This window comes from Pteropus vampyrus, unplaced genomic scaffold, assembly GCF_000151845.1.
Source record: "Pteropus vampyrus isolate Shadow unplaced genomic scaffold, Pvam_2.0 Scaffold44, whole genome shotgun sequence".
NCBI classification, from domain to species: Eukaryota; Metazoa; Chordata; class Mammalia; order Chiroptera; family Pteropodidae; genus Pteropus; species Pteropus vampyrus.
This window is the reverse complement of record NW_011888825.1, coordinates 138,897-160,184: the sequence shown is the minus strand read 5'-3', so window position 1 is coordinate 160,184 and position 21,288 is coordinate 138,897. Positions and strand designations below refer to the sequence as shown.

At 54.5% G+C, this 21,288-nt stretch overlaps 4 protein-coding genes across 4 annotated transcripts; all 4 read right to left on the bottom strand.

Moving 5' to 3' along the window:
* Positions 1-11: 11 nt before the first annotated feature.
* FGF11 (fibroblast growth factor 11) lies at positions 12-6,660 on the bottom strand. The gene is made up of 5 exons (XM_011358840.2): positions 5,217-6,660; positions 3,407-3,517; positions 3,116-3,219; positions 2,142-2,340; positions 12-1,864 (listed from the first exon to the last, which is right to left on the bottom strand). Exons 1-5 carry the CDS (start codon positions 5,407-5,409, stop codon positions 1,794-1,796), a joined length of 678 nt encoding a protein of 225 aa, XP_011357142.1. The 5' UTR covers positions 5,410-6,660; the 3' UTR covers positions 12-1,793.
* Positions 6,661-7,486: 826 nt separating this feature from the next.
* TMEM102 (transmembrane protein 102) lies at positions 7,487-9,110 on the bottom strand. The gene is made up of 2 exons (XM_011359112.1): positions 8,897-9,110; positions 7,487-8,805 (listed from the first exon to the last, which is right to left on the bottom strand). Exons 1-2 carry the CDS (start codon positions 9,108-9,110, stop codon positions 7,487-7,489), a joined length of 1,533 nt encoding a protein of 510 aa, XP_011357414.1.
* Positions 9,111-15,845: 6,735 nt separating this feature from the next.
* SPEM2 (SPEM family member 2) lies at positions 15,846-17,607 on the bottom strand. The gene is made up of 3 exons (XM_011359111.1): positions 17,470-17,607; positions 17,251-17,308; positions 15,846-17,113 (listed from the first exon to the last, which is right to left on the bottom strand). The coding sequence occupies exons 1-3, from the start codon at positions 17,605-17,607 to the stop codon at positions 15,846-15,848; spliced, it is 1,464 nt and encodes a 487-aa protein (XP_011357413.1).
* Positions 17,608-19,639: 2,032 nt separating this feature from the next.
* SPEM1 (spermatid maturation 1) lies at positions 19,640-21,278 on the bottom strand. Its single transcript, XM_011358838.2, has 3 exons — positions 20,743-21,278; positions 20,585-20,645; positions 19,640-20,385 (listed from the first exon to the last, which is right to left on the bottom strand). The coding sequence occupies exons 1-3, from the start codon at positions 20,884-20,886 to the stop codon at positions 19,640-19,642; spliced, it is 951 nt and encodes a 316-aa protein (XP_011357140.1). The 5' UTR covers positions 20,887-21,278.
* Positions 21,279-21,288: the final 10 nt, after the last annotated feature.

Sequence of the window (21,288 nt, the reverse complement as noted above, 5' to 3'; positions counted from 1 at the left end):
CGACACATCAGTTGTATAAATCTTCTTTAATTGAGAATGCATGGAATGGAAACTGGGTCCCATGGGAGAAGAGCCAGGGTGGAGACTGAGCAAGGTCTGTGTGGGTGAGGGGAGCATCAACCCCACTTGCAACAAGCCAGAAGTAGAAAGAGCCTGAGGAAAAGTGACCTGCCTCTGAGCCCTAGCCCTTCCCTTTACCGCCCCCTCAGTCTACCCTGCCCAGGTCTGAGGCTGCTCAAAATCTCCCACCTAGTTCACTAGTGGGTCCCTGATCTTTTCCAGGCCTGCCCCTAGCTCTCTGCATTTCTCAGAAGAATCTAGTCAGGCCCATTTTGAGTACCTAAAACCCAGCTGAGATTATAAGCTGTAAGGTAAAACAAATTCTATTCAGTTAGAAGCTCTGGGGAGTATATGAGGTCTGAAGCTCAAGAGGTCCTCACCCCCCTTGGCCTGATGTAGGGGAGAGTGGTGGGACTTATTGCCGAACTGGGGTCTCCTCACGGGGTAGGGGTGGAGTCAAGGCTCATTTGTCTTTTTTATTCTAGACTCATTACCCTAAAGACCTCAGCTCTAAAGGGGATCTGAAAGGAATTCCTGCTGAGGTAGCTAAGTGTTCACGTCCCCCGAAATCAAGCACAGGTCCAATCATGCCATTGTTTTGGCCCTTTCTTTATTTCAGCTTCCCCACCATGAGCTAAGGATTCCTTCTAAAACTCCTCTGTCCCTTTTCAGACTTTGTTTCCCTGGCAGGACCCCAGCTGAATTGCAGGAGCTAGAAACTGCATGTAAAAATAAGCATTCTATAGGAAGAATAAGATCTTTAGAAAATTATCTAGGAAAAACAAGTAGTTTTTGATTCATCCAGAACTTAGTTCTTTATGAATCATAGCTAGGTCCTTTCCAGAGCTCATCCTTAATAGATATCACTAGAGAAGGTGGGAGGGTGGGTCTAGAACTTACTCTAGAGCAATAATATGGCTATATAAGCTCCAGTTCCATCCTGGAGAGAGGGGCTGAGAGTTGTGGTCTATGTCCCAGAGTTGAGATTCAGAAGGGAGTATGGCTCCATATGTGTCTAGAACATCATGCTCTAGAACTGGGTGTCTCTGGGATAAAAATAAGTTAAACCTGTGGTAATCTGAGACTGGTCCCAGTTCAGGCCAAGGCCAAGAGTTGGACAGGGCTCAAATTCAGCCTCTCTCTACTTGGAATCCAGGGGTCCATCTAAGTTAAGGAAGCCTGATGGATCCAGAACAGAGCCTGGCAGCACGCCTGCATTCTAGTCTTTGTACAGAAATGGCCCTGGCTAGGGTGCCTGGTGTTCCAGAACCTCCGGAACAAGGCAGAAGGTAGAGTAGAGAAAGAAGGAAACTAATCCTGAGCTCCAGTAGACCTATAAATCTATGGCTCAGTGGCAACGAAAAGGGCAAAGGGCTCCAGAAACCGGCTGAGCCTGGGGTGCAGAGTATTTGTGTCCCGGTTCTGTCAGTTTGGGAACCCCCAGCTCCATCTCTGGAAAAGACTTTGGGGTGTGTGAGTATGGAAGGAAAGAAGTGATCCACCAGGCCCATTTTCAGACATCTCCTTCTCTGGCTTCCTCCTGGATCCAAGGATCTAAGGGTCTCAGCAGTTCCTAGGCTCCCTCATGTTAGAGCACCTGGTGGAACCTGGCTGCTCAGGGCATGAGTATGGCAGCTAGGGTGAGAGCAGGGCCAGGAGCAGGGCTGGAAGACAGACTGTGGTGGTGGCTGGCTCAGTGCAAATGCAAAAGCCTCCAGTCCAAGGTTTTCGTTTCAGGGGGCAGGGTGACTGGAAGGGGAAGTCTCAGGGACACTGTGGAGAGAAGGCTCCCGGTACATGGCCACTGTAAAGGGGAGAGAGAGGAGCAGGAAGGAGTGTTAGGCACAGAGAGACCTAGGGAGAATTAGAGCACTGAAAATGCTCTCTTCCCCTACACCCATCCTCTGAGAACCCCAACCCAAAGGAAGAAAGCTCTCCAAACCCCCAAAGACCAAAGCCTTCCTGGCTTGACCTGTCATAACAGGTGTCCTCTTGTAGCCCCTGAGCTATGTATCACTAAATGTCCATGTCAAAGTCAATATCCTCCCATGTGGCCCCCATTTTCTTCAGTCCATACTCACCCTCCAGGAGCTTGGGCACAAAATGGGCAGCTGCCTTGGTCTTCTTGACTCGATTTCCCTTCATGACGCGGCCCTCCTTGTCCAATCCTAGGTACCAGGCCCGGCCAGAACGGCATTGACGGTAGAGTGCAGAGGCATACAGGACATAGTAATTCTCAAAGACGCATTCCTTAAAGCGACACTCAGCTGTGAAATGTGGCTGAGGAGACAAAGACCCAGTAAGGCACACACAGACAGAGAGACAAAGACACATCATCAGACAGAAGGGAGCCCTGGGAAGAACAAGCCATGATATAATCCATACATTTCAGGCTGGGAGGGCCAACTTCTGAGTCCATGTGGGAACTGGGAGAAAGGGAGGACAAGGAAGAGTCTGGTAGGCCCCTGAGGGTTAGGAACTAGAATTTTGGGAGCCCTGGAATAAGAAGATACTTTCTCTTCACTCTATTCCCAATATTTCACCATCCCCTAGCCTGAATGACTCTGAGGAAGTGAGTAATAATGAAGTTCTGAGAAAGTTGGATGAAAAATGGGAACCCTAAAACAGGGAACCTCAACCCCCAGGCCACGGACCGGTCAGTCTGTGGCCTGTTAGGAACCAGGCCACACAGCCGGAGGTGAGCAGAGGGCAAGCAAGCAAAGCTTCATCTTTATTTGCAGCTGCTCTCTAGCACTAGCATCACCATCTCAGCTCTACCTCAGATCATCAGGCATTAGATTCTCATAGGAGCACCCGTCTCTGGTGCAAAAAAGGTTGGGGACCCCTGCCCTAAAGAACCTGGGGCATCTGGAGAGCTGTGCAAAGAGTAAAGATTAGAGCGACCGTTCAGGAGGTGCTCTAGAGTGGACAGTGATGACAGGACATCAGCAAGAACTGGAGTTAAGGGAATCCTGAGCTGTAAAATCTCTGCAGTTGAGAAAGTTATAGCTGGGGAAGTCCCCAAACCCCAGGTCACTCAGCCTCTTTGTCTCACCGAGCTGTAGAGCAACCCGTCAGCATTCATGGCCATATAGTGACCCAGCTTGGCACTCTGGATGGTGACCACACGGAGCCCCACAGGGATCAGATTGAAGTGGGCTGGGATGGAGAGAGGGGGCATCAGTACCCCAGACCTTGAACCCCCATCTGAGCTCTCCCCATCCTAGCTCCCTTTCCTCCCTTGGGAGTCAGAGTCAGACTGAAAACAACAACCTGAAGGAATAGGATTGTCATCTCTTAGCCCCACTCTCTCCCTTCCCACCCAGTGGCTGGCTTCCCCTCTTACTGAAAGAGCTGGTGTCCTCTGGGGTGCCCTGGATACTGCCATCAGGATTTGCCTGGAGGTAGAAACCCTGGCGGCAGAACAGTTTGGTGACGATGCCTTTGAGCTGAGGCTCTGGAGAGAGAGACATTAATCTTTGAAAATGACATCTCTGTTCCCAGAAACATTCCTATACTTGGGATCAGAAGAAAGAAGGGAGAGTGAAAGGAAGAAATAGGGTCCCTGGGCCCCAGCTCTCTGACCCTCCAAGAAGGCTCTCTCTCACCTCTTTCAGACTCCCTAGAAAACTGGGGTGTGCGTCCCTTCTGTTTCCTCTAACCATCAGCTTTCAGTTTAATTTATTGAAATTTATTTAAATGGCTTAATTCCTACTCTACAGAGCAACTAGAAGGGGGGAGGGGAGAGGAAGGGAAGAGGAAAGGGAGAGATACATCAAAAGACAGAGGACAGAGAGAGACAGACAGGGCTGCTGAAGGGGCAGTGTGTTTGCAAATGTGGAAGGCAGTGAGATGACCACGGGTAGGGGGCCGGCTCAGGAGCGGGGATGGGACTGGGCCTGATGCTGACTCAGCACCTGCTGCTGCGGCTGCCGCTCTCTTGGCCCGGGCTTCGCTTTGGTCCAGCGCTGGCCTGTCTGACACTGACCCATCTGTCTGTCTGTCTGTCTGTCTGTCAGTCTGCTGACTCGGGGGCCCAGCCCTCCATGAGGCTCAGCCTCTCCGCTTCAGTCAGGTAACCTGCCTGGAGTGGGGGACCTTCGGTACCAAACCAAGGAAATGGGGGGAGGGGCGGGGGAGATGGCGAGGCAGGCTGAGTCACGTGGGGCCCGGTCCCACTCAAAGGGTGGGCTGCGGACCATACCACGGTGGCCGGCCGGCGGCGGTGGGGGTGGTGGTGGAGGAGGGCGCGAAGGGGCTACACCCTGGGGGAGCTGGGAGCTGGCGAGAGTGGGACCAGAGGGACTCCCTGCTTTTCATACCTGGACAAGGACTACACGCTAATCCTCACAACTGTCTTTCTGTCTCTAGCTCTTGGACGACTTTCTTGTACCCCCTTGTAGGTGGTACGAACCCCCCAGTATCGGTGTGGGTCTCCCACCAGCCTTGTACTGTGTCTGAGTTCCTTGCCGCAGAGGGTACCCTGAGCTCGTGGGACCCAATTTGGAGTCATGTGGTGGGTAATAGGGGTGTGTGTGTGTGTGTGTGTGTGTGTGTGTGTGTGTGTGCGCGCGCGCGCGCGCCCAGTTCCCCTCTTGAAGCGCAGGATACGGGAGGAGGGCGCACAAGAGGGGCTGGGCTGGCGAGGTAGCTGCAAGGACACCCCGGGGAGAGCTGGGGAGATTGGTGCCGAGCCAAGCAAGCTCGGCCAGGAGGAACCGAGCCAAGGCATGGAGGAGCAGGAGAACCAGGGCAGGGGCGGGGCTGCCGGAGCCGCAGAAACCCTCGGGGTGACCCAGGCGTCCGGAACCCCCAGGCCTCTGGGCTTGGGATGGAAAGAATCGCGAGAGCCCGCACGTAGGCTAAGGATAGTGGGGGTGGGGATCCTAGGGTGCTGTGAGCAGGAACTGCGAGGTTTGGGGCACCAGACTTATCCCCTCAAGCCTTCCCCTTGCCCTCGAAAGCAAGGAGACTTCGGGTTACGGGCAAAAGAAAGGGGAAACTGAGGCACAGACTGGTAGAGATTTTGTTGTCCTGGCCCACCCCTTTTCACTTTTCTTGGAACCCCCGTCAGTTGGGCCCCATTCTTCAGAGCCCCTCACCTTAACCTCCCAGGCAGACCGCCCAGTCCCAGGGACCCCGCCCCAGGCACTCACCCGGGCCGCGGTTCGGCCGCGCGGGCCGCCCCCCGCATAGTCGCACCTTGGACAGCAGGATGAGGAGCTGCTTCTGGCAAAGAGACTTGGTGCCGCGGGGACACACGCGCCGTTGCGCCGACACAGGCCGGCTGCCCCCAGGCTCGCGGACCTCCCGCTTCTGCCGGATCAGGCTACTGGCCAGCGCCGCCATGGCGCCCCCGGTAGGAGACAACCCCAAACCGGCAGGCTCTCGAACCGCGCTGGGCTCCCCCAGAGAAGCCCGCTCACCACGGCATGCTCTTGGTGCTCTCTCCCTACTCAGCGCCCCACCCACAGGACCTGAGGATAAACCTCAGGGCCCCCCCACCCCCAGCTGCCAGCTCCCACCCTTGGGCCCCCCACGTGATAGCTTCACCAGATCCAGCAGCCTATGTACCTCTCAATTAACCCTACCCTCGACTTTTATCCCCTACTGAAAACTGCCCCCTCCTTTGCTCTCCAGTATCCCTGTCCCCACTTCCCCTATCCCAAAGCCAAGACCCTCAAAATTTCCAAGATGTGATTCCAATACTCCCAGGCACCTTTCCACCCTATTTTGGGTCCTCTGTACTGCTAGCCAAATCCACTCTTGTAATCTAAAAGGTGTGGGTCTTTAGCTTTGAGGATCTTAGCTCACCCCACCCCAACTGGGGCACTGACAATGTGAGGGAGGAACCCAACCTTGATGTCTTTGCCACCCTCCAAGTAAAGAAGATCCCCACTTTTTTTCACTGAAATACCCAAAAACTATATCAGAATATCTAGGCTGTCCCCATTCAGTGAGAAGGGGTTCCCACTCAGTTTCTGGATAATACTTTTTTTCACCAAGTCACCCCCATTCCTACTAGCACAGAGTTCCAGCTGCTGATTCCCTTTCTTCACCTTGTTACCCTCCACTCCTTTTGAAGTCACCTCCAAATCCACCCTTCTTAGCGGGTACACCAGGTGGTTTTCCAGAGGGCCCTCTGTCACCTCGAAATAAGGAGCATCCGGGGTTTTTTTGTTTTTGTTTTTGTTTTCTGGCTGCCCCTTAATTTCCTGGGGACAGCTGGTGCTGTTTAGATCCCACGCCCTCCAATCCAACAAGCCCCCTGAAGAGGAGTGCACCCACGCTATCCAAATGTGAACAGGCCCCCTACAACTCAGAGCACATCAGAGCGTTCTGCGTCAGGGCTTTCTCATCCTCCCCAGGACTACCTATAGTACCCCCCCCTTTCCCCGACGCCCCTTAACCTGTCCTGTCTTGTTGATCCGGCGACGGGTGGCGCTGGCTCCGGTTCCAGGCTCCTCCCTCCCCAGCAAACAGAGCTTCCCCCCACGCCGGGCTAGGCGTCCCGGACTCCCCAAAAAGAGTGAGATGTCCCCGCAGAGCGCCTTGGTCTGGCAAAGTCAGAGCACTGGGCCTGGCGACTGGACTAAGCGCAGTAGCGGCAGCAGCGACTGTGGGAGGCCGAGGCGGCCACCGCAGCTCCCCCCGCTTCTCCGAGAGCCGGCCCGGGGGCGGGGCAGGGGGCGGAGACACGGGGAAATAGGGTGAGGCTGGGCTGGTGGAACTCCCGGGTTCCTTGGAGGCAGGGAGTGAAGACAGTCCTACAGACAAGCGGGGCCAAGGCAAAGGCGCATGTCTCAGGGTTCAGAGCAGAGACAAAGAGATGACTCCACTGAAATGGAACCCTGGATGGGGGGAGAGGTTGGGTTTAAGACAGATGGAACGGTAGACACCCTAAAATGGAGAAAGGGACCCTACTGCCTGGGATAGGTGGACAGAACTAAATGAATAAAGTAGAGGAAATAACTGAAGAGACTGGGGGAAAGGGGTGGAGGCCGAGATCTGGCCTGGAGAGAAATCTGGCCTCCTTAATATCGCCCTTTTTGTGTGAGCCAAATTGGTCTTTCTCCGGTCTCCATACTTCTCCTTTCCCCGTTTTGCCAGCAAATATACTCCTCCCAATCCTACTGACTCCTGAGAGAAAAGACCATAGGAATTGGGGAAAATGTTGCCAGAGGCTGCACCAGGAAGGACGTGAGGGATTCTGGCCACAGATTTGGAGTGGAGGAGACTGAATGGAACGACCTGTACCAGGGTTGGGGCGGAAGGAGGGTGGGATGACGGGGAGGCACCCGCGAAGCCTAGAACGGGACCTTTGGGTCCAGGATGTTCAGTGTCTCCCCCAGGCAAGGGGCGAGGACTCCCCTCCACATCCGCTAGCTAACAAAAGCACTTTCTACGCTGGTAGGAATAGTACCATTTAATGGACCCCGCCCCCCACGCCAGCTAAACCACCTCCCTTGCGCGCAGCCTTGGCCTCCTCCACCGCGGCGCACAGGGCCCGGGCAGGGTCCCCACGAAGCTGGGTTAATGCCAAGAGTAATGCAGCGGCACCGTGCCCCGCACACAGCTTTCGGCCGCTCAGAAAATAGTGGGGCAGCGTCCCAGCCTCGAGCACACGCCCCAGCTCATCCAGCAGCCCGAGGCAGCAGGCGCCCGCATTCTCAGGCCGCCCCAAATAGAGCGCGGGCAGTCGCTCACAAGCCCAGTAGAGCAACGTCCGCAAAAGATAGGGCGCCGCGACCCGGGTCCCGGCCACCAGTGGGCGCAGTAGCGCCTGGGCAGCCGCGTGCGCTTGCAGTAGCGGAGCGGGTATACGCGCCTTGAGCGCCAGCTCCTGGCGGGCAAAGCACAGCTGCCAGCCGGAAGCTCCCGGCCGTTCCATGCCGCTGCCGGGCACCAGGTAGAAGGAGGACGACTCGGAGGTCAGCGGGCCAGCCCACGAGTGGCTCCGAGCCCCCTCGGGCCAACCAGCCACGGACACCACAGGGATCAAGTCGAAAAGCAGGAGGCGGCGTGGGGGCCCTGGCGTAGCCAGGAGGACGGTGGTGAACCCCGCGTGGCGGGCTGCGTGGACCAAGCGCGGGGCACCTGGGACTGGGAACAGGGACTCGGCGACCTCGGCCAGCGTAGCAAAGAACCACGCAGCCACCTTGGCAGGGCACAATGTGGGCCATGCCTCCGGAGCCTCCGACGGCTTTGGGACTGAATTATCCATAGCTGCTTTGGTGACATCACCATTCAGTTTTTTCAGCAGTGCAGGAAAGCCAAGATCAGTTACATCTTGCCGAGGCGACTCGGGCCTCGAACTGTTACTAGGTGATTTTTCCAAAGACACATGCGACTCGGGCTCAGTGATGTAACTGTGCAGCTCGTCCATGGAGCTTTGCTGGTCCTTGGGACTTTCTTCGCTTTGGGTTTGGTGGGTCGAATCAAGTTCTCCTGGGACTGGGGGTCCTAGGCAGTCCTGCCATGCCTCTCTGACCGAGGTCCCCTGCATCAGTTCTGGAAGGCAGAGCCAGGCGTAACAGGATTCCACGTCCAGTTGCAGCTCCTGCCCAGTGCCGTCTAGAGAAAACACGGGCACCAGGAGTGTGAAGCCGGCGTCGTAGTGAGGTCCCCGGGCGTAGGGCCCGAGGGGTGCAGGCCCCAGATCCAGGGAGCCCTCGCGAATTCCGCCACGAAGCAGCAAAAGCTCTAATTGGGGAGGAAAGCGGGGATCCCGGCGGTGAACAAGACCTACGGGAAGAGACGAGATTGTGAGGGCGTGGCCCAAAGCCAAGGAGGGGCTGAGAACAGCGAGTTTCTGAAGGCAGGGAAGGTTACCTACCAAGTAAAGAGAAAACAAAGTCCTTGGCTCGGAGGAGGTCTGGCCCAGGCTTGGGCCCGTCACTCCAGCTCTCCTGCACACCCAGCTCCTGGATAAGCTGGGTTAGTTCCTGCAGCTGCGCCCCAGAGCAGAAGTCGATGTCAGTGAGCGGGCGGGCTGGGGCTGGAGGCGGCGGGCCCCACCAGGGGGCACTTCCCCAGACTGCAGAAGCCATGTGGTTCTATCTTTTGGGGCTAGAGAAAACACCGACAGGAGGAAGGCTAGATGGGCTGTTCTTTTGCTTCTGAAAAGTTTCCTCCGTTCTTTTTTCTTCCCGAAGCCCAGAGAGAGCTCCGAGACAAGTCTGCCAATGGATCTGCAGAGAAAGGGCTCCAAATTTAGTCTCGAAAACAAACAAATACCTCCTTCGTCCCTGTCCTTTCTCATAAGCTGGTCCTCGCTCCCACGGACCGATTCACCTGACTCGGCAGGTTAAAGGTAGCTAGCTGTTAGGCCCCTCTTACGGAATGCAATAGCCAGTCTCCTCCGCTGCCCCTTGTCTACCCTCCCTTACCTCTTTTTTGGAAGAGGGTTGCTGTCCGTGGCTTCCCTCTGGGGAAGAAAATGGATAGAAAGATTCAACAGGTAACTCTTTCCTGCTGCCCGCGAGGCCACGCCCTTAAATTACAGCCACGCCCCTTTCTCAAGACAGGGTGGTTCTGGGCCGACCCCGCCTACGTTATCACTTCTCTCGCTCCGCTGAGATCTCGCGCTATCCTGGAAGTTGTAGGTTGTCGTCCACGCTACCAGGGCGTTGTGTCTTCGCCGCACACGCTTTCCTGTTCCGCTGAAGTAGTGCCTGCTTGAAGTTGTAGTTTCTATGGACCTAAACTGTTCTGCTTCTTTCCAAGCCCGGGTCAGCCCTACACAAACATTGCTTAGAGTTTGAGCAGAGGCGTAATAGGATGGATCTGAATAGCAAACAATAGTGGGGAGCATACCTAGGGCCTGGGGAGAAATAAGGCCCTCTATATCCTATATGTGAGTAGAGGAGCCCTGGTCATTTAGATCTGGGAGGGTTTGTCCATGCAATCATTTTGGAGATGAGACTGCAGCCTAGAAAGGTTGCACATGACTTGTCGAAGGTCAGAGAGGTGTTAGAAAGGAGCTCCCCAGATGGGCAGTTTTCCTTGGAATCCCTGGCGGCAGTGCTAGGCAGAAACACACAGGTGACCTAGGAATGGACATCTGACTCAGGAGATGGACATATATTAGTAGTGTCCACCTCAGACACACATGTGGTGGCAGGGAGAGCACTTTGGAATCTCACAACTCATGTGTACACTGAAGAGTTATCAGGACTGAAAATCAAGTCCAGAGGAAACTTCCAGTTGGGCTGGGGCAGGGCAAAGGGAAATTATCAGGAGAAGGAAATTGTTTTCAGTAACCAATGCTATCAGAGATACAGCTTAAGTCAACGATGACACTATGAGCCAGAATATTAAGACAGAAAAATAGGAAACCAGACACAGGCTCACAGATCAGACCAATCCATTGATGGAACAAGACTTCTTACATCCCCCTTTCCCCAGGGAATATCTCCAGAGTGAGATAGGCCTAAGTCCATGGGCAAGAGAATTAAGCAGAGACACCTAGAAAAATCAGAGTCCTGTGAAGGAGGGGATCCCCAGATCCAGAGCTCAATTTGGGGAGCCCAGATCTCAGGAGTTCCTGGTCATTGACAAAGAGCTCTTCTCCCTCAGCAACTCAGAGCCCCAAAACACAGCCCAGAACTGGGGAGGTAGGTTTCCACACATCTGGTTGTGGCCCAAGAGACCAGATCAGGAAAACTGAGGACTGGGCTCATTCTCATAGTCTGGGCTAATCAGGCACTGGGGTATCCTTACATTTTACCTCCTCCCCAGAGGGTGGCCTATGAGGCACCCTAAAAAGAACTAAGTTCTCTGGGCTCTCTGGGAGTTTTGAAGATGCTGGGGATGGGTGACAAAAGAAAGGAGAGTTCCACTAAACTCTAAAGCATTGGTGTCCAATAGGATTTTCTGTAATGATGAAAATGTTCTAAATCTGTGCTGTCCAATACAGTAGCCACTAGCCACTCATGGTTACTGAGCACTTGAAATGTATGAAATGTAGATAATTAGAAGGAGGAATAGAATTTTAAATTTTATTTAATTTTAATTAATATACATTCTAATAGCCATATTTGGCTACTGGCTACAGTATTAGAAAATGCAGCTCTAGGACCTTGGGGATAATGGGTTTAGCTCTGCAACTATGGAGGAGAAGCAGGGGAAAGTATAGTTCCAGTCCTCATCAGGCCCTGTGGGTGGCCAGCATCAGGAATGGGGCTGGGGTGGATGTCCTCAAACAACCACAGAACACTTCTCTCGCCTCTTTATTCTTGATGCACCTTTGTCCCCTCTTTTTCTGAGGGCTTCATCACACACTGATATCCCCACTCGGCGGTGGTCTCCACTGAGTTGCTGGATGCCTCTTGGCAAAGACGCCTGGGAGATAGAGCTTCACACTTGTCTCTGCCCACTCCAAACTGTCTCTGGCGGGCATCAAAGACTACATGCCCTACTCGGGTGCCTGGCCCAGGACAGTGGGTCTTCCGGTTGATTTTGGGAGGCACAGACATTTGGCGATAGTTCTGGCAGGCTGGAGGAACTGTGTCCACAGGGCGGTGCACCCAGTCTTGGCTGCCTGCTCGCCGGGAGGATGGTTGTAGCTCAATTAGCACAGGTACCTCTGAGAAGGTTTGCAGGTCATTGCAGATCACCTGGGCCTTGGAAGAGCAGTTCTGATTGAGTGGGACTGAAGTCCACAATACATGCTGCTCTGCATCCTCCTTCCGAGGAGTCTCCTCAGATACAAATGACTTAATCAGGGACCGTGTGGACTTTGGAGTCTGAGATGGGCCCAAGACTTGGACAGAGTCAGTACCTAGAACAAGGCCTGGGTTCTTGTGGAGGTCAGGATTTGGGATAAGGCATGAGTCCTTGTGGAGGCCCGATTCCTTGATAAGGCTTTGAGTCTTGGGGAGGCCAGAGTCTTGGGTAAGGGCTGGGCCCTTATGAGGACCAGGATCTTGATTAATTCTTGGGTACTTGTGGAAGTTAGGGTCTTGGGTGTGTTCTGGGCTCCTGTAAATTCCAGTGTCTTTGGTAAGACCACATCTCCTTTTGACCTCATTGGCTTGGGTAAGGCCTGGATTTTTATAAAGTTCAGAATCCTGAGTCAGGCCTGGATTCCTGTAGTCTCCTGAGTCTTGGGTGAGGCCTGAGCACTTATGGAGACCAGAGGTTTGGACAAAGCCTGGGCTTTTGTGGAGACCAGTTTCCTGGGAAAGGCCCAAGCTCTTGTTGACTCCAGAGTCTTGGGCAAGGCATGGATTCTTCTGTGGGCCAGAATCTTGGATAAGGCCTAGATTCCTAGAGATTCTCGGATCTTGGGCATTATGTATACTCCTATAACCTCCAGAATCTTGAGAAGGGTCTGGGCTGTTATGGAGGCCAGTTGTTTGGGAGAGATCTTGCCTTTCATAGAGTACAGTCTCTTGGCTTCGTTTTGGATTCATGTAGACTCCAGAGTCTAGCATAAAGCCCGAGCTCCTCTGAATGTCAGAAGTTTGGGGAAATGTTATGTTCTTATAGAGGTCAGAGGGTTGGATGAGACATGGGCTCCTAAAGATACCTGCATCTTGAGGAAGACCTAGGCTCTTTTGAGGGCCAGTATCTTTGGTAATGATTGGATCCTTGTGAAGGCTGGAGTCTTGGGAAGGTCCTGAATTCTTGCAGAGATAAGGGTGTTGGGTAAGGCCTGGAAGGTTGTATGAGCCTGGATCTTGAGCAGGGCCTTTGTTCTTGTGGAGGCCTGGATCTTGGGTGAGACCAGGGTTCTTGGAAACTCTAGAGTCTTTTGAAGGGCCTGGAGTCCTTTGGAGGCCAGCCTCTTCATTAAGGCCTAGACTCTCATGAAGTTCAGGGGGATGAGATTGGACTGGGGATTGGGAAATGGCAGAGAACTGGGGAGGGATGAAGAACTGGGAGGAGGGTACGGACTGAGGAGACTTGGAGGTTGGAGGAAAGGTGGGGGTTTGCATTGAAGAAGAGGGCTTCTGGTGGTTGATGGGTTGATGAAGACCAAAAGATCGGGGAGAAACAAGAGGCAGAGAAAGAGTACATGGTGGAGGAGTGGTGCACAGTGAGCTCTGAGCACTGGTTGGAGAATGAAAGCAAGGTTGAGAAGGTGAAGCATCCTTGGAGTAGACCAGGAATTTGGGATAAACTGGAGCCTGGGAGTCTGTGTTTTTCCCCTCAGAACTGCAAGGATGGAAGCTGAAGTAAGGGAAGGTCTTGGACTGTAAGAACTTGTCTTTGGCATCATTTGAGATTTTCCATTCCATATTCTCCAACTCCAGGTAACCCAGTATGGATCCTGTGGAGAGCTTGCCAGAGTCCCCACTAAGTTGCTTTGATGTCTGCTCAGCTGTATCAGAGCTCACCAGGCCCTGCCCCTCTTGGGGCCCGGAGAGGGTACCCAAGTCCTTTCTGGAATACCCAGCATTCTGAGTGGGGCAAACATGGAATAAGTTCTGCTTTACCCTGCGGGCATCATAGACCACATGACCAGTGGAGGGGCCTTGGCTGAAGGCAGTCAGGGTAGAAGGAGCAGGAGTTAGGATGTGGGTAGGGGTGGGGGCAGGAATAGGAGAAGAAACTGGAGTGGTAGTCGGAGCCATGACCACTGCTGGGGCAGGGGTTGGGGCAGGGGTTGGGGCAGGGGTTGGGGCAGGGGTTGGAGCAGAGATTGGGACAGAGGCTTGTGTAGGGACTGGAGCAGGAGTAGTCACAGGGGCAGAAGTTAGGGGAGAGGCTGGTACAGAGGTTGGGGAAGGGACCAAGTTGTGGGCATGGGTATAAGTTAGAGGAGCATGGTCCAGGTTTCTGGCTGGGGTATGGACCATTATGTGCCCAAGTGTGTGGCCCAGGGAGTGGGCTAAGGCATGCGATGGGGTTTGGGCCAGCATGTGGGCTGAGGTGTGCTCAGGGCCATGGACCTGTGTGGGGGTGTGCTCAGGGGTGTGGACTGTGGAGTGGATCTGGGCCCGGGCAGGGGTGTGCTCAGGGGGTTGGGCTGGGGAGTCAGTCTGGGCCTGGGTGGGGGTGCGCTCAGGGGTTTGGGTTGGGGAGTCGTTCTGGCCTTGGGCGGGGGTGTGCTCAGGAGGGTGGGCTGGGGAGTCGGTCTGGGCTTGGGAGGCAGTGTGCTCAGTGGAGTGGGCTGGGGAGTGGGTCTGGGTCTGGGCTGGGGCATGGGCTGAGTCATAGTTTGGGGTCTTAGTCTTGTTCTCTTGGGGCAAGTGGAGTGGAACTGTATCCAACTTGCTCATCCTGGGGAACTGGGAAGATGTCTCTTGCCTGGAGATAAAGGTGGCTTGGGCCTCTGAGGCTGTAACCTGAGGTGCCTCCCCAGCTCCCATCATCCCTTCCTTCCACAGTCCCCATGGAGTCTCCACAGGAGCCCCAGTATGTCCACATTGAGGCGGCATCCAGCAGCACCTAGAAGCCTTCTCATCATTCGTGTCTGGTATCCATGAGGCAAGGTAGTTAGGGCGTCTGAGCAGGAAGCTTGGGCGATGATGGAAGTGGGAAGAGACTCTTGAGCACAGGTTCTTGGGATCCATGGAGCAGCGCATACACATGGGATGGCTGCCTATATAGCTGGGTTGCTTGTCTGCAGGGAAAAGTGGGATAAGACAAGGCCTGGGTTCCTGAAGGTACAGGGATGGAATGAAGGGGACAGGCCCACATCCCCTTGATCCCATGCTGAGGCCCACTCACCTTTGGGGAAAAAATGATGGAAAAGAATCCGCAAGGAGCTCTTCAGATGCCTCCAGAGCTGAGGGAAGCAGGGGAGAGGAGAGTCCAGAAGTAGGGTGAGCCCTAAAGTCCAACCTTCATCTGGCCACATCCCAGCAGCCCTCCCACCTCAGACCTCAAGGCTCCCCCAACCCTGCTGCCCAGACCCTGCCCTGACCAGAGTCACCACATTGATCCCCACGTTGAGCAAGATGAAGCTGCCCAGAATCAGAAGAATTGAGTCTCCTAGGTCCTGGCACTTCCTGGGGTTGGTACCAGAGCACACTGGGGCTCCGTGGTAGGCTCGCTCACCCATGGCCGGGGGTCCCAGGACTACCTGGGCCCCCTGGCCCCCATATACTCGCTAGGAGCCAAACTCCTCTGGTGGGGGAGGGGGAGAACTGGGTCATAATGGAACAGGGGATAGGGGTCACAATGAGGGAGGGGGAGGAAAAGGGAGGCCCACGGTGGCATTTCCTGGTAACCAGGTTTGAGTAACTTGAGCCTGGACGGTCAGACAGCCTGGAAGCCAGTCCGCCTCCCCTCTCACCCTCATCAGTTCCCTCGTTACCCACTAACTCTCACTTGTTCAAACATTCACTCATCCCATCCCTTTGCCCACTTCTGAGACTGGGAAGACCATGGCCTCAGAGCCCTGGGGAAGGCTTGGCTGGAATCCAGAGTCTTTGCCTTCTTCCTGCCCTTCACTAAGCTGTGGGCCTAGATCTGCCCAGATATGGAACTCCTAGGTCTGGAATGTAATCTTAGCTTCTTGTGTGGAACTAAGCCTCTGAGCCCCCTTTGGGGACAAGGAGAGCCTCACAGAGAGCAGGTGCCCAGAGACTAGTGGTTTGGAGTCGTTAGCTGAAAGATCTTAGTGCCTGTAGACAGGACTGTGGCCACTAAACCAAGGGAAGCCTCAAGCCAAGAGAACACTGGCTTCTCATTTTAGGAAGCTAAGGGCAGAGATCCATATTGGCAGAAGGAGTGACGCTTCCTAGCCACAGACCACTACAGTGTTTCCTGGACTCTTTATTCCTCTCTCCATGCCCTGCCTCACCACCCACATTAGCAAACTTTACTGCTGGTCAGCAAAGTTTCCCAGTTCGGCTTCTGTGCAGAGAGGGCCTTGAGGCTGAGCTGGAAGGTGGTGGCAGCGAGTTGGCCCGTGCTCTGCTCTCTTGCACCTGCCGCTTCAGCTCCAGGCTGTCGTACACCTGGTAGTTGGCATTGCCTCCCGGGCTCCGGCTGAGTGGCATGAAGGTGGGTGGGGGTGGGGAGGGCTCAGTAGCCTGGACTTCAGGCGGGGGCTGGGAGGAGTGGGGGAGCAAGGCTGAGCTGGGAGCCAGTGACCGTTGGTATGAAGCCTCGCCCAACACAGTGAGGGAGGTGGATGTGGTCAGAGGGTGCCGAGTGGGCAGTGCCTCAGCCCATTCTGCTGCCCGGCGCCGTACCTCATGGGGATCCCGGGAGGTATAGCTCAAGTGTCCTGTGGATGGGTGGGGACTGCGGTTGGGCTGGCTATTAGCATGGCTGGGGAGGCTCCGACGGTGGGACTGCGGGGAGTAGCGCTCCCGGGTCTCAGGCCGAGAACCCCGGGGCACCAGTGCAGATGGAGGCTCAGAGCCCTCCAGACCACGCCGCCGATCCCAGGAATCATACAGTAGCTGGCCCCCTGAGGGGTAAGGGCTGTGTCCTCCAGGGACCCAGGAGGGGTTAGGAGGTAGCCGACGGGGAGGTGGTGGAGATGAGGTCCACTGCTCAGTGTCCATATTGCCCCAGATGCGGGATTGTGAGCAGTGGGGCCCATAGGACTGCAGCCTCAGCTCTGACTTGGCCTCCACACGCTTGGGCATGCGGCGCAGCTCAGGTGACAAGTAGAGAGAGGGTGGTGGCAGGCTGGCCAGGATCCCACCCTGGCGGCCCCACAGCCGCATATTGGAGGGCAGCCCCATTTGCTGGTAGAGCCCTCCCCGGTACCCCCGTGGGTACTTGGGATGTGGGAAGGACAGATCATCCTCTTCCTTTAGGAAGGAGTCCAGGTCCTCCAGGTCAAAAGAGGGCCTTGTCCGCAGTTGTGACATCTTGTGGCAGTGATGTGGACTATGGAAGACTGAGTGGTTGTTAGAGAATTGTTTGTGGTTCTTCGGACTCTTCTGGTGGCTGCAGGGGTGGCGGTGGTGGCGGTTACGGTGGCGGCGGCGGCTGCGGTTGTGAAGATGATGATAGGAGGAAGAATAGCAGCAAGTGGGCCGAGCCATCTTCACTTCTACAGGGTCCAGGGTGCAGTGGATGTGGACATCTTGGGCTTTGGCTGGGGCATCTTTTGGGGAACTTTCACAAGCTTGTGAGTTTTCTTCTGTGGGAGGCAAGAGTCCATGAGGGCAGGGCAATTGTCAGAAGAGTTCAGGGTTGGGCATGCTGGGTTTCTAGGGCTATGGTGGTAGCAGAGGGGATTGGGGCATCCCCTACAGCTCTAGCTACCATACTTACCTTTCTGATTAATCCAATTGATCATCTTGTCTAAAGCATTCTGGAGCCCATGCCACATCTGAGGGTGGAGTGGAGTGGGGTGGGAGTGAAGGCCAAGCTCTCTACCTCCAACCCCCATACCCCTCTCAGCCAAGACTGCTCTTGCAGGTGAAGGTACAGGCCACAACTGGCTCCCACCCTCAGCTCTCTTAACCCTTAGGGTCCACAGCCATCACTGACCACAGTTACCACATTGATTCCAATGTTGACAAGAATGATGAGGCCCAGCAGCAGAAGTAGGAAGTCCTCGGCATCCTGGGGACTTTCTTGGTATTGATTGCAGCACCCCAGGGTGTTATACCAGAGCTGGTTTTCCATGGTGGGGGGGTTCTAGGGCCACCTGGGCCACCCCCCCCCCACCAGCCCCAACCCACACTGCACTCATGCCAGGACCTGGAAACACCTGCCAGCTGGTGAGGGAGACGGGTCATAATGAGGCATGTTGGCGGGAGTCACAATGCAGAGGTGGCAGCTCTTTTATTCATTTGGCTGGCACTTTATATGATATCTCTGCCCTTGGCCTAGTTCCCAGATATCCTAGAGTTCAGTCTGTCCCTTTGTCTCCATAGGAGCTTGCTTAACTGGACACCTGATTCCGATTTGAAAATATGGTAGCTACTATAGTGAGACAGTCTTCATAGGGATTGAATCATGCATAAGGATTTCTTCTATTTCATTGTTCTTTTGAGATATTATGGCAGCTTGTATAGCCTATTGGTACTCCCCACCCATACCTTCTTGGGGCTACCATCTAGGGTGACGGATGGATGGGTGACAGCAAGAGTCCCCTCTGAGTTCACCTTGCTGTACCATTCTCTCCCTGTCCTGTCCATTTCCCAGTCATAATACTTTTAGCATCCGCCCTACCCACCCCTCTCTGGCCAGGGATTTCAGCCCAAGGTGGTGGTGGTCACTGAGCCCATTAGCCCCTTCACTTCAGAGCAAGACTGATTTCTACCATGCTGAGATTGCTGCCTCTGCCAGAGACCACTTGGTTTCTCTCCTTGACCAACTGCTCTCCCACTGAGTCACCTTTCCAAGTTGAAAAACTGTGAGCTGCCACCTTAAGAAAATTACATGAAATTCACAAAGCACAAAATAGATGTAATTGTTGATATGACAATAGGAGTCTTCAATTTAAACCAGGTTCATCACTAGGTTCTTGCAAAAGAGGTGCCTTGGGGACCACAAGTCATTTGTTTGCACAGTGAACAACTCAGCTTAGAAATAGAGGAACAGCCAGTGAGCATTTCTCATCAATACATAGTAGCTGCTCAGTACATACCCACTGAATGGAATCAGTTTCAATCAATCAACGATGTTGGTTGAATGAAAATGAATAGAGAAACATGGTGATTCACAGAAGGCCTGTCTGCTCACATTCCAAGTACCCATGTGGTATGAAGGTGAGGTCCATCTCCTTCAACCTGGGTGCATGTACACACATGGCTCCTTGTTCCCTAGTTGTGTGATTGCATGCATGTGCATGACTTCAATTGTCTAGGAGTAGGTTAGGGCCTGAGTTTCCCTGCTCTCTAGTGGATGAAATATTCTGATGTGTTCACATAGCAAACTGAGAAAGGTGGTAAACTCTCATGAGCCAGGCTGATTCAGTGGCAATAGGAATCTACTTGTGGAAGCAAGAGGATGGAGCATCTGAGACTGTGAAATTGATCCCAGCCTGTGTCCATGTGACCATGAATAAGTCATTTGGCCTCTCTGAGCCTCAGTCTTCTCATCTGTGATGTGGAGGTATGAATCAGAAGAGTGAGGTCACAGAGTACTGTGATGTTGTGATGATGCAGCCCTTGAGAGTGACCCCAATATTTCATCCTCTGCTTCAAGCTTGCTCAAGGGTACACGAAATTCAAGTTCTGATTGGGGAACTGTGAGAGCTTGCCTATCTTCACCTTCAGCAGTCCCTAACTCAAATAAACCAGGGATTAAGAAGGAACCACACTGTACCTGTAGCTGTAGCCTAAACCTAAGCTCTGGCAGGAACCAGAACTTTGAGGGGCTAGGTCCATGGGTTTGAAGGTCTCCCCTCTAGTGCAGGACTCTCTGGGGATGTGGGGTGGGATTAGGGGGCCTTCTCTGGGCACTAAGAAAGCAGGGTAGAGACAAATGGAAACTTTAGAATCAAGAAGGACCTGGAAAAGGGCTGAGGACGGGGTTGATGGTGAGGTTGAGACCAAGAGGTTGATGAAGTTCCTCAGGATTCTTTAGGCCTTGTTGTTAGAGATAATTCCCTTAGCAAACAGGGCTTCTGGGTACTACTATATGGGCCCTGGCACCCCCCATACCACCACAAACCACTTCTTCTTTTTTTTTTTATTTTTTATTCTCCCAGTCACCTCTCTGTCAGGGGACCATATACCCAGTCCTTGCCCATCCCCTCAGCAGTGCTAGATCCGGAGGCCAAAGGGTAACAGTGGGACAGGGCCTCTACCTCCCGGGTCAGCTCCCGAAGCCGCCGCCTCACATCACGGGCATCATACATTATGCGGCCTGAGGAGCGGTGCCGGCGGATATCTGGGACTATTGCTGGGCCCTGAATAGGTAGTGGGGCTGGTGGAGCTGGCGTGGCCAGCGAGCACTGCTCCTGCTTCCCCTCAGCCCCTGCCACTCCCTTTCCACTGTTCTTGTGGCTCAGGACCTGTGGACCTGGGGGTGGGGGGTTTACAGGGTACACATAGGCCTCTAGGCCCAGCTCTGACAGCATCTCTCTTTTGAGGGGCCTTCCCTCTGTTGTCTGCTGGAAGCGGATGGTCTGGGGAGGCGGCTCCACAGCATCCTGGGCCCAAGCAGCCCAGAACCCCTGGGTGGATTGGAAGCCTTCCCAGTCTGCAGGGCAATCCCAGTTGTGGGAGCAGGTTTCCGGGTACCGATATGGGGGCTTCTCGTCGTCAGTGTCAGGGGCCCAGGCGACTGGGCGGTGGGCACGGCGTGCTGATGAACCTCGACGGCGATGGCGGCGAGTGGGTGGGGGGGTCACGGTCATTTTCACAGGGTCCATAGTGCATCGAAGGTGGACTGCAGGGGAGCTCTGCTTTAGGGGTTGGGTCTTCTTCCCAGGTGAGGGTGACTTAGAAGCTTCTGTGGATCAAGAGAGGTGAGAGGCTGGGGTAGGGAGACTGGCTCCTGTGGGGTGGAGAGGTGGGCTATATACAGATGCTATAACTGCAGAGTTATAGCATCTGAGAGGGGAGAGCTGGGGAAATGGGGCCAACTTAGGGTCAGGGCTAGAATGCCTGGTATCTGCCCCTCCTATTCCCCAACCCCAGGCCCCACTTACCTTTCTCACAAACAATATAGCAGAACATGTGGTGTAAGAAGCCACGGAGTCTATGCCAGAGCTGGAGGGGAGGACACAGTGACTCCAGGCAAGCCCTGGCCACCAGGCCTGCCTCCCGGCCATCCTGCCAGCACCCTCCCACCCGGCCCCGCCCTGACCAGCGTCACCATATTGATGCCAATGTTAATGCAGATGATGAGGCCCAGCAGCAACAGGATGGAGTTGCCCAGATCCTGGCAATTGTTGGCGTTGGGGCTGTGATATGAGGCCCACCCGGGCCGTGGCCGCTCAATCATGGCCATGGGGGTCCCTAGGGCCACCGGGGCCCTTAGGCCCCCAGCCCACTGTGCCACAGTACCTACCAAGCCGCCTGCCTGTCCCGGAGGCTCCTGGGGGTAAGCGGGTCACAATGATGCTGGGGCTCTCCCTCACAATGTGCCAAGAGGTAGAGTCTTGGGCCCAGACCTTGGCAGGGGCCAGCCAAGCCCTTTACCTTGCATGCTTCTCCTGCAGCCAGCCACCTGGACCAGCTCCCTAGGCCCTCTGGCCTGTCTGGTGTCTGTATCCATCAGCCCCTTTGGTCCTTCACTACACCAGGCTTCATCCTCTTTAGACGTGGGTCCTGATCTTAACTTTCCAAACAGCCCCATTACCATGGCAACCTTACCCAGCACCCACTCCCACTTCTCAGATCTCTGAAAAGG